Raw genomic sequence first — 16,772 nt, forward strand, 5'->3', positions numbered from 1 at the left:
AGAAGTAGACAAACGTAATCTGCCAAATGTGACTTCCTACTACTCACTTGAGTGGACATTATATGTAATATCAGGGCTGGTCAAATAAACAGGATATATCCGAATGTAATCAGACTGGAAAGCTCTCTCTGTATGGTCATAAAAAGATCCTCCAGGTATATTTTTAAGTCCTAAATGTGCAGTAGAACACACTGTTTAATGTGTATTCTCCAATTTTGGTATCATGAAGGAGAAAAAAGTAAATGCATATTTGCCTTACATGTATTGTACTGGCTAGTTTTATATCAACTTGACAGAGGCTAGAGTCATCTGAGAGGAGGGAGCCTCAATTGAGAAAATGTCTCCATAAAATAGTGCTTTAGGCAGACCTATGGGGCATATTCTAAATTAGTGATTGGGGAGGGATCACCATAGGCTGGTGGTCCTGGGTTCTATAAGACACTAGGCTGAGCAAGCCAGTAAGCAGTACTCCTCCATGGCCTTTGCATCAGCGCCTGACTTCAGGTTCCTGCCCTGCTTGAGTTCCTGCCCTGACTTCCTTTGCTGATGAACTGTGATCTATAACCATGAATGAAATAACCCTTTCTTTCCCATGTTGCTTTTGGTCATGATGTCTCATCACAGTAATAATATCCCTAACTAAAACATGTGCCAACCAAATAGCTCTGAAAGGGTACACACAAAAATGTCTGCCCATGGAAATTAGAAATTAATATTTGCTGTTGAGACATTTTCCTTCTGTTCTTGCCTTTTAATACAGGGACTAACACCGTAACTCAGTAGGAACTACAACTCACAGCAGTCCTCATACCTCTCCAGTTCAGGAGACAAATTTATTATTTCATCATAAATAGACGTTATAAATATCCATAAATTTACCTCAAATAACAAACAAGATATAAAGCTGAGCGTTGGTGGCTCACGACTTTAATCCCAGCACTCGAGAGGCAGAGGCAGGTGGATCTCTGTGAGTTTGAGGCCAGTCTCGTCTACAGAGGGAGTGCCAGGATAGGCTCCAAAGCTACACAGAGACACCCTGTCTCAAAAAACAAAAACCAGAAACAAAAATAAACAAGCAAACAAGATGTACTAAAATCTGTTTTATTTGTGTGGCAGGGGCTTCCTAAGTTACACAAGCTGGTCTTGACCTTGCAGTCCTTCTCTTCAGCCTTCTAAGTGACTAAGAATACAGTTCTGTGCCAGGTTTGACTTTCACTGGAGTTTAATTCTATGGAAATTACTGTCCTAAAGTGATAGCCCATCAAACACAGAGATACCCCCTCCGCTTTTGGTGTACTGCTTAAGAAAAGAAAGAAAGAAAACACACACATTACATCCAATTCAGTTAGTACTGTTTACTTATTAACTTGCCCTCAAAAATATTGACCAGCTTCTTTCTCCAAGTGCTTTGGATGGCATGGGAGAGGGGAATAATTAATGATTACAAGATTCCCCTGCTTCCAGAATGTTAAAGTGCTAAAGGCATAGGGCTGACTTTAGTGGGCTCTACTAAAAGAGCAATTTGAATTAAGGTGTCACGGGAAATAGAAAAATGAAACATATTCCAAGTTAAATAGTATCTTGTTCTAATGTGGAATATCAAAAGTATCTCAGGTATATTAGGTATCCAATAGAATATAGAAGAGTATCTTCCCTAAGGTTGATATTCTTCAGATATCATGGCCAGGTCATTCTTGAGCCAAGATCTCAATCCTTCCTGTAAATAGGATATTAAACAAGACATGGTCGGTTTTTTTCCTCTGGTAGTTTTCTTTGTAGTTAACAACTTTATCTGTCCACATGCTTTTACAGTTGGACAAATAGAATCCCTCCAGACCATCTGATGTTCCCTTTTCTTCCTGCCCCTCACCAAAGTCCATGAGAAGTGCGAATCTAAGACAGTCCCTGGCTCCGGTAGTCATCTGCAATAAAACTAAGTCAAGAGAAATCTCTGTAACTTTTTGCATATTTCATAGGTCTCCTGTTTAACTTCCTCTTTCAAGAGAATCATTAATAAGATAAGCATTGTTCACTCAGCCTGTAGACAGTGAATGAAAGCCCTCTCTCCTCAGAGTCATTTGTATCATGTCAGTTAGCCGCATTTCATTTTAACAGGGTAGAGTATGCAGATGACCATAGCTTCTTCAGGGATAGTTCGGGTAGCATTGAGAAACATCTGCATGGTTTACTAGCAGCCTGAGTAACTAAGTAGTGACTTGTTTTGGCTTCTCTGTGTCCACTCTTTTCCTGTCCTTTTTTCAGCACCTCCAGATGAATAATATACTAAGTCTTGCCTTGCATGTTTTTTTTTGACAGCCCCGGGCACTGTCTGGGTTAACAAACAGTACACATAAGCCATCGTTGTTTACATGAAACACCCCATTTGGGTATCTGATTGGGCTAGATAGGATGCCCTCTACCTGGGGCTTGTGACATTCGTAAGAGCTGGTGCTGGCAGCCATGTGGGACTCTGCCCATCACAGCCAAGTTAGTATTTTCTTGCATCGTAGGATCGATCATTGAGCTACAGAGAGACAGACTTTGGATCAGTGCCTAAAGTGTTGTCTGGGCTATCCTCTTGAAGAAATTACTTTTTTGACTTAGTACAGGAAAACATGAAAGTTGTAAAAGGACAGTGTTCATAACCACTTCATTCATTCTGCTGTGGACTTTGCTGAAAGTGTGTCTCCACTGCCAATCCCAAGTGTCCCAATTACAGAGCAGATGTGTGACCTGTTATGTTTTCCTTAGACAGTGGGATATGATCACACAGGACTGATTGCCAAAGTTTTATTTCAGCTCAGATGTGACTACATGCAAGAAATCACTTCCTGACACCTATTCCTTCTGACTACCCCACCCTAAAAGTCACCATTTTGAAACAAGTTCTGGGATCTACAAAATGTTCTGCCTATGTTCCAAGTTAATTTCGAGAGTGGCTTTTTATGGCTAGTTTACAATCCTCAGAACAGCAGAGTTATGATGGAAACACTGTGACATCCTAAGCTGTAACAAATGAGCTGTTCTTGAAGATAAATGTAACTTCGTGTCTGGGAGCCTAAATGTTTCCTTTCCAGATGATTTAGTGTATCTTTGTTCCTTTCCACACTAAGCCTTTTCTTTCTGTGCATCCCTTCATCTCTAGGCTACCTTTTTTGTAGCCCTGCTATATCAGTGTTTTGTGATGTTACAAAAAAGCAAAAAGTGTGAGGTCAAATTTTCCATTACATACCTCAGCAGGAATGCCAGGGAACTTGGCCAAGCTAAGGCTACAAAAAATAAAAATTACAGGAAAGATGATTCATTAGTCAACAATTGCCTTCCCAAGAAAATAGAATTAGTTATATGTGGTTGATCTGGGGAAGGGGATCAGTTCACAAAGACAGATTCAAGAAGGGGGTGGGGAACAGTGTTTTATGACTGTATAAGATGATTTTAAACTCCATGATATTTGAAAGTATAATATCAGTGGAAAGAAAGCTCACTTTGTGCCTTAATGTCTCTCAGCATTTTTTTTTCTTGTTCACCACATGAGAGACCCAGCCTTGGTAAAGAGGAACTATGGCTTCGCTTCCTCTGAGCTGAGTCTCTTCTTCTGGTTCACAGTAGGTCTTCTTCCAGTTCACAGTAGGTCTCCTTCCTCTTCCCCTTTGATTTCTTTGACCATAAGGTCAAAAATCTCTCCTTTAAAATATTGTAAGTTTACTAGAAATTCTGGAACTCGTTGCTATTATGTATTCAATATCCAAAATTATGACACCAGAGGAGAGAAAAATTAGCATGGGGGTTAGGAACACCCCACAGACTCCTGACAGTCAGTCTTCTTATGAACAGAATGTTGTGATCATAGCACTCGTGCTATAAATGCCTACTCAGTGTGAATCTTCTTTCAAAAATAAAAAATCTAGTGCGAAAGCCAGCCAGTAACAATAGCCAATGCTAGATACAATGACTCTACTGTCTGACACTCCACAGCCTGCCAGTAAGACCATGATTGTAGTAAAACATTAAACTGTTCCTCCAGATACACCCAGATCCATGTGCACCTCAGGCTCACCAAAGAATGAAAATGTTAAAGCACTCTGTTTTATTTTAAATCTTTGGAAATTGGCAATTTGTGTGTGGTTTAGACACTGTTAGTGGATTACATAATTAAGCATTCCTAACCATGCTGGATGATACTAAATTTACTGAAGCATTTTATTTCCTTTTATGGAGAACATGAGGAAAATATCAAAACCAGAATTTTTTTTCTCTTTTGCCAAATAGTTGATAACCTAGTTGCTATTATCATTTCATCCACACAAAGGGATTGCCACATAAGAAATAAACCCTTTAAAGTTACTTATACTTGAATGTTTCTTGTGAAAACCTAAGACACAGAGCCTGAGTCCCCAGGACTTGAGAACTGGGACAAGAGTAACAAGTCTACACTCATCACGGAAAAATATGAAGACTTATGCTTGAGTAGTAAAAGACCTGACTGTGAAAACAGCAAGGGGGACAAGGAGCTGCATAACCTGCACTAGTCATGCCCTCTGTGCCTCTGTCCCCACAGCCCAGCCTGAAGATCAGTGACAAATCACCTAACAGAGAATGTGGATTATAACAATGGAAGTGAGTTCCTGGGTCTCAAATTGAAAATTATTATTCCCAAGTCCTCATAGCCCAGAGAAACATATTTACAAGCATTTTCAAGAGTATTCTTTGCTGTGTGCACCCCTTCTCCCCACCACACACACACATGCACAAACCACACACACACATCACACCTTACCACATACATACCAAACACCACACATACTACACACACACACACACACACACACACACACACACACACACACACACACAGAAGACTTGTATAGAGGAAACTGCACTTTTTCTTCCCTTGTGAAAAAAAATGTTTTGTCTTTCCAAATCTCTCTGCTTATATTTCCAGCTAGATTGAATAAAGATTTTATTATAAGAGTTTTATGGCGAAGACCCAGCTCCAGGAATTCCAGTGGACCAAGTACTTACTGCTAACTAGCCCAATATGCCAATTAATGAGTGTAACGATAAAGCCACCATGTTAAGGCCCCAAGTAACACACAGAGACTTATATTAGTTACAAAGGCTGCTTGGCCAATGACTAGGATTTCTCATCTGCTAGCTCAGTCTTAATTATCAACCATAATCATAAGACTTATCTTATGGAGGATGCCGGCAGAAGGCATCCTGTCTTTCTGGGCTCACATGGCGGCTCCAGAGCAGAGAGCAGGAGGAAGAGCAAGAGCAAGAGAGAAAAGGAATGACTTCCTGTTTGTCCCTGCTTATATATGAGTCTGCCTGCTATGTCACTTCCTGCCTGGATCACAACACTTCTTTACTACGTTTTCCAGAATCTTCCTTGACTCCTAGTCCTGCCTAACTTGCTTCTTCATTAGCCAACAGTACTTATTCAACAACCAATAAGAAGATAAACATACACAGAAGGACATTTCCTATCAAATGAGGGAAGTATTGAAGGCAAGGGAGGACATGTAACCAATCTGGGTATAGTAGGAAGGCAGAGGACCAGCTTTCTTGGCCCTTGCCCAACAAGGGCATTAGCTCCTAGGTTACATAGGAAAAGATAAAGTAGAGGGTAAGGAGCATGCACAGAGAAATGGTCTAAGTCAGACTGGGGTCCCTTTGATCATTAGCTCGGGGTATTCAGAGAGAGCCTTGACCTGAAGCTGTTAAGGAATACCCTGTTACTGAATTAGCCTCTATTAATGTCAAAGGCTGCTGATGCACCTATCAGATGACCTGTTGCTCCTGGAATCTAAAATAGTCACGGGAGAATGATGCAGATCAAGGGCCATGGATGCCAAATGGAGGGAAATGCTCTTAGTATCTCATTGGGTATCTGCATGGCCAAAGTCAAGAGTTGATGCATTTTATCAAAATCAGCCTCTAAGTCCTTATTGCAATTTGTTTACTTAATTCCTGAAACTTATTTTGTTCAGGCTTATTGCTGCTCAGCAAACTCTAAGATCTCCTTTCTCTTATTCATGCCCCTTCTTCTCTCCTGGACTATCCATATGGGCCAGTAGATGCCAGTTATGTCACATGTGGCATAGGAGAGCGATTCCTTGCCCTCCTTACCATTCCAGCCAGTCTTCACTCCTTCACTCAATCTAACTCTCCAACCATGTGGGCGAATAAGGACTTTGAGACTTCAAATTTTTATATCCCTATAGCTTATAGATAACTCTTGCTTTAAAACATATTAGAAAGGAATGTGCTTGGGTTGGGGAGACCTGTCTGGCCATGGTGATGCATGTCTTTAATCCTAGCACTCCAGAGTCAGGAGGATCTCTATGAGTTCAAGGATATCCTGTCTACATAGCAAGCTCCTAGAAAGCAGGGACTACATAGAGAAACTCTATCTAAAAGGAAGGAAGGAAGGAAGGAAGGAAGGAAGGAAGGAAGGAAGGAAGGGAGGGAGGGAAAAAGAGTGAAAGAAAAGAAAAAAAGAAGACTTTTGCTCATATTCTGTGACTTCAGGCAAATTTCTTTTGTTTAATGGTGTGAGAAGTACTGATTGAGTAATTCACACATGCTAGGCACTGTACTAAGCATAATGGATACAAGATAAACCTGGTCTTTGCCCTCATCAAATTCGTATTCAGTTAAGGAAAGCATAGAGACACAACCTTTAATAGGGGGTTATGTGCATATTTCAAATGGATAGGTGTCACAAAGAAATGGGAGACATTTGAGTCAAGAGGCAGAGAAGGCTATTTTGTGAGTAATCTTTGAGCTAAGGTTCCAACAATGAACAGGTGCTAGCTTAGCAAAGAGGGTAAGAGCCTCATGGTTGTAGGACAGCCTGTTGTAAAACACTAATGCAGGAGAGGACTGGCACAAAAAGAGGAGCTCAGAGGCTGGAGACTTAGGACAGGAGGATGGTGGAAAGATAGCATCAGACTTAGCAAAGCCATTTAGGAACCAGCAAGAATTTTTGATCATTTCTAATAGCAATGATTAGCCATTTAAATTACACACACACGCACCCCTCTAGTTTTCACTCTGCTTTCCAGGATGGGATCTTGACTTACAGACTCAAGTGATTCTCCCACACATGCCGTCTGAGCAGCTGGAGTCTAGACTACATTCTGTATGAAGTGAGCCACCCTACAAACTGAAAAATATTTGGGGTGGGGAGCACAATGTGATCATAGCAGTGTTTAAATTACTCTCATTGTACCTCATCAAGTGGGTGGATCCAAGACAAGTTCAAGAGCAGAGTTGACAGCACTTGCTTTCTCTCTGGATTTGTAACATTGCAGAGCAGGAGGGTGTCACTTAGGACCTCCACTCTTCTAGAATGAAGTACTATTTCCTGAAGGGAGTATTCACTTCTGAGCAGATTAGCAGCGCTCTCACATTCAGTTTGTTGGTTTATCCAAGTAGAGATGGTACAACGTCATTGTGAAGAGAGATCCAGAGCTCATGATATGTGTGTGTGTGTGTGTGTGTGTGTGTGTGTGTGTGTGTGTGTGTGTGTGCGCGCGTGTGTTTGTGTCTAGGTTGGGACCTAAGTTGGCTGGGTAACAGCTTACAGATATTTAAATGTAAACATGGATAACCTTAGGAAGAGATTCTTACTTAGGAGAGAGAGTGAGAGCTCACAACCCTGTCAGGACCCTGTTGCCACAACGGTAAACATGGATATAGTGTTAACTGTGTGCAAAACAGGTTGTGAGGAGTTCTTACAGAGTACAGCCTAGTATCCAGCTAGTAATAAGTGTTTGGTATATAGTACTTATCACAATATCTAATAAAGTCTTAGGGCCTCATTCTGTGGAACAAGATGACATTGGTTAACAGGAATGGAGTTCTATTAATGAATTGTGAAAGAATGCAGTTACATCCACAGGGACTGAGATAAAGGCATTGGCTTTCAGTATATCCATATATACATTTTTCCCTAATGTTTATTTCCCATGCAATTTTCCTCTTACAAACAACCTCCTATTATTCTCCCCCTGAAAAATCTTATGTTTTCGTTTTCTTTAGATGAAGTTATTGGATCTCTGTAGGCCTGGTGAGGCTGGGTGACCAGGTTTTTGCGTTTCTCATTGTTGCTGCAGTGGCTGCTTGACTTGTTAAGAAATATCTGGGTGTTCTTTTGTAACATTTGTTTCAGCAAGGCAAAGCCTTTCCATTTGCCGACAGCAGCTTTGTTGTGAATGTGGGGAGACCACAGAGCTGTAACACACTGCACATGTCGACAGGGCTGTCTGGGCCTCTTGGCATTACTAATGATGGTAAGGATCCCACTTGGTGCAGGCAGACCCTCCCTGCAGCTGGTGTCCTTTCTACATAGCTATGAGGTCATGCAGGGTGGGGGAGGGAGGAGGTAGAGCTGGAGAGGATGATAGAAGGGGAAGTTGTCCCTGTCTGCATTCTTGGTGGAAAATGGAAACATACTTACCACATGCTTGCTTTGTTAATTTTTTAAGGAAGGGGAATTAAAGACAAGGGGATAGTGAGGGATTGTAGGAAGATGACAGCTTGGTCTTACCCCCCAAGGCTGCACAGCTGTCAGCATTCATAAAACCTGCCCAGGAATCTTCCAGGATACTGACAACCCTATAAGTGCAATCTCCCAGATATTTGAAACTGCCTAGAGCAGGAAATGCTGGTAACTACTGTAAAATTGTAGATCATGATTCTAAGCAGTATATATACTCCTTGTTCTGCTTCAGGTGTGCTTAACCCTGGGATGTTGGGAATTCTCTCTCCTTGACTGTGAAGCTAAAAGTATCTGATCCTGCTTCATCTTTATCAAAGTTGTTTATGGAAACTGATAAACACCCTTCCTGTGGTTCACTAGTAGTCCAGCTGGTGCACCTTTGTCTCATTTCTAGAGCTTTTGTACTCAGTACTTCCTAACCCTGTACATTCTCAGCTAGGCACTGTTTTTGTAGTAAATAGTTGTTGGGAATTGTACTGGGAGAGTGGGCTTAGGAAAAAAATAGGAAACACTCTGGTCTGTGTGGGATCAGACCATCAGTCAGCCACTGGCCCATCTCTGTTCTGGGCCAACCGTGACACTAAAGCTTTGTAGAAACCTTCTGAATGCCTCACATGGAAAGCAGGTCTGCTTCACCTTTGTGTGCTCAGTGCTTCATCCAGGTTTCCCTACACAGGGAGGGGTGAATGTGTGGGAGCCAGTTTACCTGTTTTCCACATTGTCAAGAGCTGTAGCAAGTGAACACGGTAAGCTGGTGGAGCGGGGAAAACACCCCTAAATGTCAGAGAGAGGAGCTATTGTTACATGACCATCCACAGCACTGACCCCTGGCTTGATTTGTCGGTATATACTGTGAATAATACTGTACCAAGTGGCAAAAGTCCAAAATCTTACCCCTAAATTTTTTAGGCACTGAAATTTTTTAGCCTTAGTTTTGGGGGTTTGTTATCTTGTTTTGTTGTCGGTAGAATGGGAACAATGGTCTTTTCTCTGCCTCCCTTGTAGGATCATGTTTAGGATTAAATCCTACTATGGAAGTATAAGAACTATAGGTGGTGAGGAGTTATTGGGAATTCTATGTGTTTATATGTTTTTAAAAGAAAATAAAAATATTTTGAATTTGTTTAAAGAAGGTAATTAGACAGCATTTATTAGAAAAGTAATCCATCTTTACTCCTTATCCACCTTTAATGCCAGCACTTAGGAGGCAGAGCCAGGAAGATCTCTGTGAACTCAAGGCCAGCCTGGTCTACACAATGAGATCCATCAAAACAAAAACAAAAAGACTCACAGAAGCTCCCCTCTCCCTTTGTGTAAAGTTTTAATAACATGAATTCAAATTTTGTTATATTCAAATATCTAAGTGGCCAGACATTCCTTTACATCTACCCTTATCATTAGTGCCTCCTGAAAACGGCAAGCTTTATAAAACTACCAACTGAAAAGAAGAGTGGTCACAAACAGCACACTGGTGTTCTGAATATGAACACCTTCCCCGTAGCTGGTGCCCCTCTAACCAGTGATTTAACTGCAGGTGTCCATCAGAAGACAATTCTGTCCCACGGGACGGTGCACTCCAGTGAAAGAACAGGGAGCACGTCCACTGCCGTCTTTCTGCCACCCCAATCAAATCTCCCACCTCTCAGAATTTAGGCATCCTTATTTTCTAAGGGACAGAGCCTTTGGTGGATTTGCTTTGGGGCCTTCCCTGCTCTTCCCAGAGGCATTTGAAAAAGAGGGCGTATATTTTGGCTGATAAAATGACAGAATGGGTGCAAGATGATAGAGCAGTTTTTCTTTCCATTTTGTGCACAGAGGTAGATTGCCTACATACGACTGTACTAAAGAATGCTGGGCCATAGCTTCAGAGAATGAAGGAGTCACAGTTAATAATGAAAGAATGTCTGGAGCAGAAGTGGAATTGGCTATGTGGATCAACTAGCCACATCCAGTTCTGCTTTCGTTTGCATCTTCTTTTCTTTCTTAGCCTTACAAATGTAAGATCCCAGCCCTGATACCCTAAAGTCATAGCTCATAGAACGGAACAGCCTAGACCACACCACACACGTCCCTTTTTCTGTTTACCTTGAAACTCAGCTATGGCATTAACCCGATGGTTCACCTCTTTAGCCCCAGAGCCCTGCAGGTTTCTTCCCTTACCCTCAGAGTCATGGGCTCAGGGAGCAGTCCTGAGGCAGCTGCCTTCAGCATTTGTTCAAGATGGGTGGGGGAAGAGAAAGAAAGAAGAGCAGAGCCAGCTCTTCCCTGCAGCTGTAGCTAACCAGAGCAAGCTGCAGACACAGACAGCTCACTCCATTTCAGTCAGTGGCCACCCTGAAGCCGTATGTGTGGGTGCAAAGTTACTGTCACACATTCCTCGTGGGGTGGGAGGGAAGGAACTGCATGGTGGCTGAGATGCCAGATGGTTCTTAAACCACTTTTGGAGGTTGTCACTTGGAGAGGGAAAACAAAGCAGGAATCCTGGCTTCTTTCTGGCCACCTCAGCTGCAGGAAACAGCAGGTGCAGGTACTGTTTCCCTGCCTATGGACAAGCCTGCATTCCAGTATTGTTTAGCTCTACATTTTTCGCCTACTTAAATTTACTGTAAGCTCCCCAAATTGCATTTTATTCTTTAAAGGAAATCTGTTGTGCAGAATTGTGTAAAGCTTGACATGATGGCCTAAAGTGGGCTAATTATTTAAATATGGGCTTGGACAATTGTTGAAAAGTACTTTTGTTTGTATCATGGAATGAAAGTCACCACATACACAATATTTTCTATTTTCAAACCTAAATTGATTTCATCTTAACGGGATTCACAGACTACCACAAAAAGAACACTAATTTCTATCCGGGTATGGTGTATGTGTGTTTATGTGGGGAGGTACATACAAAGTGCGTGCATTTGAATTCCACCTTATTTTATGAGACAGGATCTGTCACTGCCCCTGAAGTTCACTGACTGAGCTAAACTGGCTGCCATCGAGCTGCAGGGAACGATTTATCCCCCTGGCCCCCAGTGCTTCATGAGGGGGATTACAGATAAACACCACAGCACCCAGATTTTGGGACGGTGGGTTCTAGGAACCAAAACCCAAGTCCTCATGTTTGCATGCCAAGCACTTGACTGATGGAGCCATCTCCTTGGCCCAAACATTAATTTTTTATGCCAAAACCAAAGTTGATGTCTAAATTCATCTGGAAAGCACTGGGAGATTTGCCTCTGCCTTTACTAGTTGTCTTGCTTTGTTTCATCTTTCCTTTCCACTTAGTGTTGGAAGCTATGCCTTTGGGAGCATGGGCTTCTCAGCATTAAGGAAGAGCAACACACGTGGATCATGCTAGCATGCAAGTGCTTCTCTTCACTCCATCCTCTTCCAGGATCCAGAGAGACCTGACTTTACCATGAAGCTCAGAATTTACAAAAAGGAGATGTGTTACTTGGAGAGAATGTTGTTACTGTTATTTTTTTTAAGATTTGGGGGTTTTGTTGCCTTTTTAAAGATTTATTTATTATGTATACAGTATTTTACCTTCATGTATGCCTACAGGCTAGAAGAGGCACCAGATCTCATTATGGATGGTTGGGAACCACCATATGGTTGCTGGGAATTGAACTCAGGACCTCTGGAAGAGGTCAGTTAGTGATCTTAACCTCTGAGCCATCTGTCTAGCCCAATTGTTATTTGTTTTTAATCATTCAGTGTTACAGAGAATATTAATAAAGTACCAAAATGTCATATTTTTAGGAGGGACTTTTCCTTTTATTAACTTATTTTCCCTCATCCCTAAAGCATACGCAGTAAAGTATGACAGAGTTATTTCTTGAGGTAATCAGGGTGGTTGAATTCAGAGCCAGAGGTGATAGTAGAGAAAAGAAATATGTACTGTCCATCCCTGTATGCTGTTAGGCATAATGGCAATTTATCTCTAAGCTTTTTGGTGTCTTAAACCAGAGAGGAAATTTCTAAATCGCCAGATTCATTTATTAAGACCATTTGTCCATTTGTCTACCAACATTTTTTAAGATTCATGTGACATGTTCAGTATGAAAGTATACAACACCTTAATGATGTTAAATATGGTTCAATGCTAAATTGGGACAGTTCCCTAATTTTGAAGTAATTAGAACTCAAAAAATGAATAATTAAAGCTAACAGCCCATATTCCCAAAATATTTATGTTAGACATTATTAATATATAATTTAATATAATGTGCCTTATATTCATACATTGTTTTGTTAAATTATATATTCATGATATAATTATTTTACATATTGATAATAGTAAACAAGAAGCACATACTAGGTACCATTTGTCTTTAAATAGCAGGTGGCATTACCATGAAATGTCTTTCATGTCTTACAAGTTATTTAGAACTCTAATTGGCATAACTTGTGACATAACTAAGGCATCATGAGATGTTCTTGTAATTGGTGGTTAAATTCAGGATTTTCTTGGAATATATGTAAGATTCGAGTGTGTTATGGTAATAGTGTGTCCTATTAAGGTTTTGCATGAGAAGACATGCACAGTCCAAAAATAATAAAAGACTGATATAGGGACAAGATGGCTCATCAGATAAAGGGACTTGCTGCCAAGCCAGAAAACCTCCCAGAACCCAAATGGTAGGAGGAGAGAATAACTGTGAAAGTTGTGCTCTGACCTTCACACATGTCCCATGGCATACACATACATACTACATAAGTGTGCCTTTATTTTTTTTAAGGCAGATTTAGAATAACACCCTTCCTAGTAAGTAGTGTGGTTATGAGGGAGTCACATCTGTGCACCAAAATTACAGAGTTAACTCCTGTACCAACGTCTTTGCAGTAATGGTAGTTGTTTCTTGTATGTGGTTCCTATAGAACTGCATACCATTAGAGGTGATTCTTATGTGCTGTATACTGTTATTGAGGCTGTATTACCGAAGTGAATTTAGTAAAGACTTGTCTGTCTTCTTGGACTCCAAATAGAAGTGTGGGTTGTTATAGGAACATGAGTCTGAATCTTGAATGTATAAACTCTACATCAAATTATTAACAATGAAATCTTTGACTAAATTAATGCTATGTTTCTCTAGCCAATTTGTTTATATTATGTAAAATTTTACAAAACCAAAATGACAGGCACCTAGTCCCACAAATTCATCTATGATCTTGTTCTTTAGATAGATGAAGATTCTAAATCTTTTTGTGCTTTTTTCTAGCTCTACTCAACTACAAAGCAACTAGCCTAAGGTAGGAAGGTTGAGATATGAGAAAACTGTAATGTATAATCTCCTTTAACTAAAATTTAGTTCAATTCTAAGATAAATGCTAAAGGTAGACCACACTGCATGTGGTTACCTAGCTACCAGTCAATATTGCTTGTTTTAGTCCATTTTGTGGTCCAAGCAGACTACTACAGACTGTGTGTGTGTGTGTGTGTGTGTGTGTGTGTGTGTGTGTGTGTGTGTGTGTGTGTACATGCCGAGCCAGCCGAGAAGCCAGAGGAGGATGTTGGATGTCTTCTTCTGTAACTGCATTATTCTTCAGTTGAGGGAGAGAGTGTTTCTTTCTGAATCTACAGCTAATAAATTTTGGCTAGGCTGGCAGCCAGCAAGCCACAGCAACTTCCCTGTCTCTGTCCCCATGCAGCACAGGGGTTACAGATGTGCCCAAGACCACACCCAGCTTGCCACATGGGTTTTGGGATCCAAACTGAGGTCAAGATTCATTCCAACCATAGTATTCCTCAGTTGCATTCTCTCCTGAAACAGGGTAGTCATGCTTTGATGATGCTGTACTTTTCCCAGGCCCTTCTGTCTTGTACCCTACATATTGCATCAGTGTAGTCTGTGATTTTCAGTCATTGTGTAATCCACCCTAGTGTGCCTGCTAACCCAACAATCGCTTGAAAAGAGAGCTTCCCGGAGATTCACCACTAAGTTACTCTGGCTTACAGCACAGCACATTTTTTTCTCTCAAATTTCTAGAGGCCAGAAATTTGAATTCAGAGTATCACCAGACCATACCTCCACCAGAGGCTCTAGGGTGAATTCTTCCTTGGCTTTCTTAGCTCGTAGTGGTTGCCAGCAATCCTTAGTGTTCCTTAGTTGTGACAGTGTATCTCTGCACTCTGTCCGCCTTTGTATTGACTGTTCATTCGCTATGTGTTTGTGTGACAAGATTTGTTATCTTATAAGGATGCAAGTCATTGGATTGGAGCCCACCATAATCCCGTATTATTTCAACTAAATCACATCTGTCATGATCCTATTTCCAAATAAAGTCACATTCACAGATCTCTAGTGCATAAATGTAAAACCGAGCAGACAGCCTGATACCTGAGTATTCTATTTGTCTATTCTCAAGCAAAGCACCCTTGAACTTCCCATTCCTTAAGGGTACGGAGTATTTATTTTCACTGTTGATGTCTTTCTTACCTGAAAAGCTTCCCAAAGCCACAAAAACCCTAACTAATCAATTTTGTGGTCACTGCCATAGCACTTGCTAAGCATGTTACATTTTACAAACTTGCCCCCGGGGTCGAGATTTTTGTTCTCCAGCTTCATATGCAACTTCCTACTAGAATCAAAGTAAATTACATCCAAGTGTTTTCAAGCATTGATTCTGGCCCACACATAACTTCTCAAATGCTGTACTTTGTTCTATACATCTGGATGTTAGGCTTACGTCAGACAGATGTGCCACATTCTCCCACAGTTCTGCCGAGCTCCATTATCTCAGAATCTCTCTATCACTTGAGCCTCCCTGGGATGCTAAAGGCTGGCCAGGAATCAGACACCTGGATGCTTTCAAGATCATGCCTAGTGATTTTTTTTTTCGAACTCTTCCTTAACTAAAGTTGTGATCGAAGAGGGGTTCAAAGCAAATACCACTAACTCAAGTACCACATTCATCCCAGATGTGATTTCTTTGACTTGCATGCTGATCATTTTAAAAGAAAATTAATTGTTTGCTAATAATAGCAGAATTCACAAAGAAATCCAAATAGCTGGCTTTTCGTAAAACTAGAGGATCTACAATATGGGAGCCATATTACTTCGTTGGCTAGAGCTGCAGAATAGTCATCTCATCAAACAGAGCCATGTGTTTTTGCCAATGCGTGGCCCCTGTTCACAGGTCCCACCTGGGCCAGGATTTAGGAATTCAACTGAATGTTCTTACTGATGTGGAATACTCAGGGGTAGGGCAGGGGGCACATGAAACACACTTAGGCAACTGAAGAGAAGACCTGGTTTCTTCTTCTCTGCTTTACACTGCCTTTTGGTGAGTTCCACCAACACCTTCAAGCTCAACAATGAAATGCACACTTTAGTTACACTGCCTGTATTCCAGAGCCTCGCTCCCTGTCTCTGTAACACCTCTGCTGTTACACACAAGACTGAATTGTTCAAATGTGAGAGGCAATTTCTAATTTAGCCTCATGAGGCTCTGTTAAGCTTGGTTTCATTGTTATAACACAAACAGTTCCAGAAAATATCAATGTCGTTTTCTGGCTAGTCTAAGCCTGTCTTGCCTCTATTGTCCTTTCTTGCTTCCATGCTCTACTCTTTGGCCTATAGAATTTCGATCTCAGGTTAGAACTATCTTTATAGAAATTTCATGCCTCATATTCTTGCCAACATCCTGTGGTCTTGCCACTCAGAATGGTCTCTGATCAGAGTCCCCTTGATCTTGTCCAGTTGTGTTCATTTCCTGTAGTACCCAAAGGTTTTCAGTAGAGGTCTCTTACCTTAAGCACTGACATCAGCACCCCCAAATAATGCCTCTCTAGCTCTCCCCAGAATCCTTAGCATCGTCCAACTCTTCTTTGACTCTCCATTATCCTTTATATTGGCATAGTCAGTCCAGCCAGCCCACTATGTCACCTACATGACCACATGCTCTGCTTCAGACTTCATAGGACATAGTCAAAACCATGGACAAGAGATTTAATTGGTTAAAGAAGTGGTCAGGGAGTGATTCTGGGCTGGCGATTGTTGGTGAAAGCTGTGGAGCTTGTCAGAGAAGCTGAGGTGCAGGTAAAGCCAACATTTAGCTGTATGGTCTTCATATATGCCCCTGGAGGGGACTGGGTAGCTCTATAGACTCTTCATTGGTCCTCCTGTGTGTATAATCTGTTGGTAGGACAACAGGTAGGCAATAAGATGTTTCTTTAAGGGAAGATGACTTTATCTTTAGGTGCAAGCTCTTGTCAAGTCTTGTCAAGTCAGTTTCAAATACTCATTATTACCTCATCAAGGAAAGGGGCCAA

The 16,772-nt window shown here is 41.2% G+C and overlaps 1 protein-coding gene across 7 annotated transcripts in view; it reads left to right on the forward strand.

Annotated features, from left to right (window-relative positions):
- Cmss1 (cms1 ribosomal small subunit homolog) overlaps nt 1–16,772 on the forward strand; it is a 292,176-nt gene that overhangs the window by 172,912 nt on the left and 102,492 nt on the right. For 2 of the 7 annotated variants that reach the window (XM_027412477.2, XM_027412479.2), the window contains exon 2: nt 4,943–5,014. The exons of the other annotated variants lie outside the window; for them this stretch is intronic. In XM_027412477.2, coding sequence (XP_027268278.1) covers nt 4,943–5,014 — 72 coding nt within the window. The remainder of the gene's footprint in view (nt 1–4,942; nt 5,015–16,772) is intronic. 7 annotated transcript variants of the gene reach the window in all.

This window comes from Cricetulus griseus, chromosome 4 (assembly GCF_003668045.3).
Source record: "Cricetulus griseus strain 17A/GY chromosome 4, alternate assembly CriGri-PICRH-1.0, whole genome shotgun sequence".
In the NCBI taxonomy this organism is placed as follows: Eukaryota; Metazoa; Chordata; class Mammalia; order Rodentia; family Cricetidae; genus Cricetulus; species Cricetulus griseus.